Source organism: Phaethon lepturus, unplaced genomic scaffold (genome assembly GCF_000687285.1).
Source record: "Phaethon lepturus isolate BGI_N335 unplaced genomic scaffold, ASM68728v1 scaffold50818, whole genome shotgun sequence".
Classification (NCBI taxonomy): Eukaryota; Metazoa; Chordata; class Aves; order Phaethontiformes; family Phaethontidae; genus Phaethon; species Phaethon lepturus.
Window position 1 is genome coordinate 1 of NW_010557854.1, and position 302 is coordinate 302.

General features: G+C 70.9%; 1 protein-coding gene across 1 annotated transcript in view; it reads right to left on the reverse strand.

Annotated features, from left to right (window-relative positions):
* Positions 1–3: 3 nt before the first annotated feature.
* The window catches only part of MANF (mesencephalic astrocyte-derived neurotrophic factor), a gene marked incomplete at both ends in the record, with an annotated part of 2,347 nt that continues 2,048 nt past the window's right edge, over positions 4–302 (reverse strand). Inside the window, one exon of the mRNA XM_010292867.1 lies at positions 4–146. Coding sequence (XP_010291169.1) covers positions 4–146 — 143 coding nt within the window. The remainder of the gene's footprint in view (positions 147–302) is intronic.

Here is a 302-nt window from a genome sequence, read left to right on the forward strand (position 1 = left end):
CTTGGGCATCAGTTCGTGGATCCTGCGGATGAAGTCGGACTTCTCGGCGCAGCCCTTGCACGCCTCGCCCCAGTCGTCGAGGATCCGCCGCAGCTCCTTGACGCGCAGCTTGCGCAGGTCGGCGGTGCTCAGGTCGATCTGCTTGTCTGCGGGGAGAGCAGAGCCGCGCTCAGCGGGGCAGGGGGCCCGGCCACCGCCCCAGGGGAGGGATCACATCACCCCCCTTGCCCCTCCCCGCCCTGGGGGTGCCGCCGTGGCCGGTGCGGTTGCGAGGAGCCGGTGGTGATGGGTCTGATGGCTGC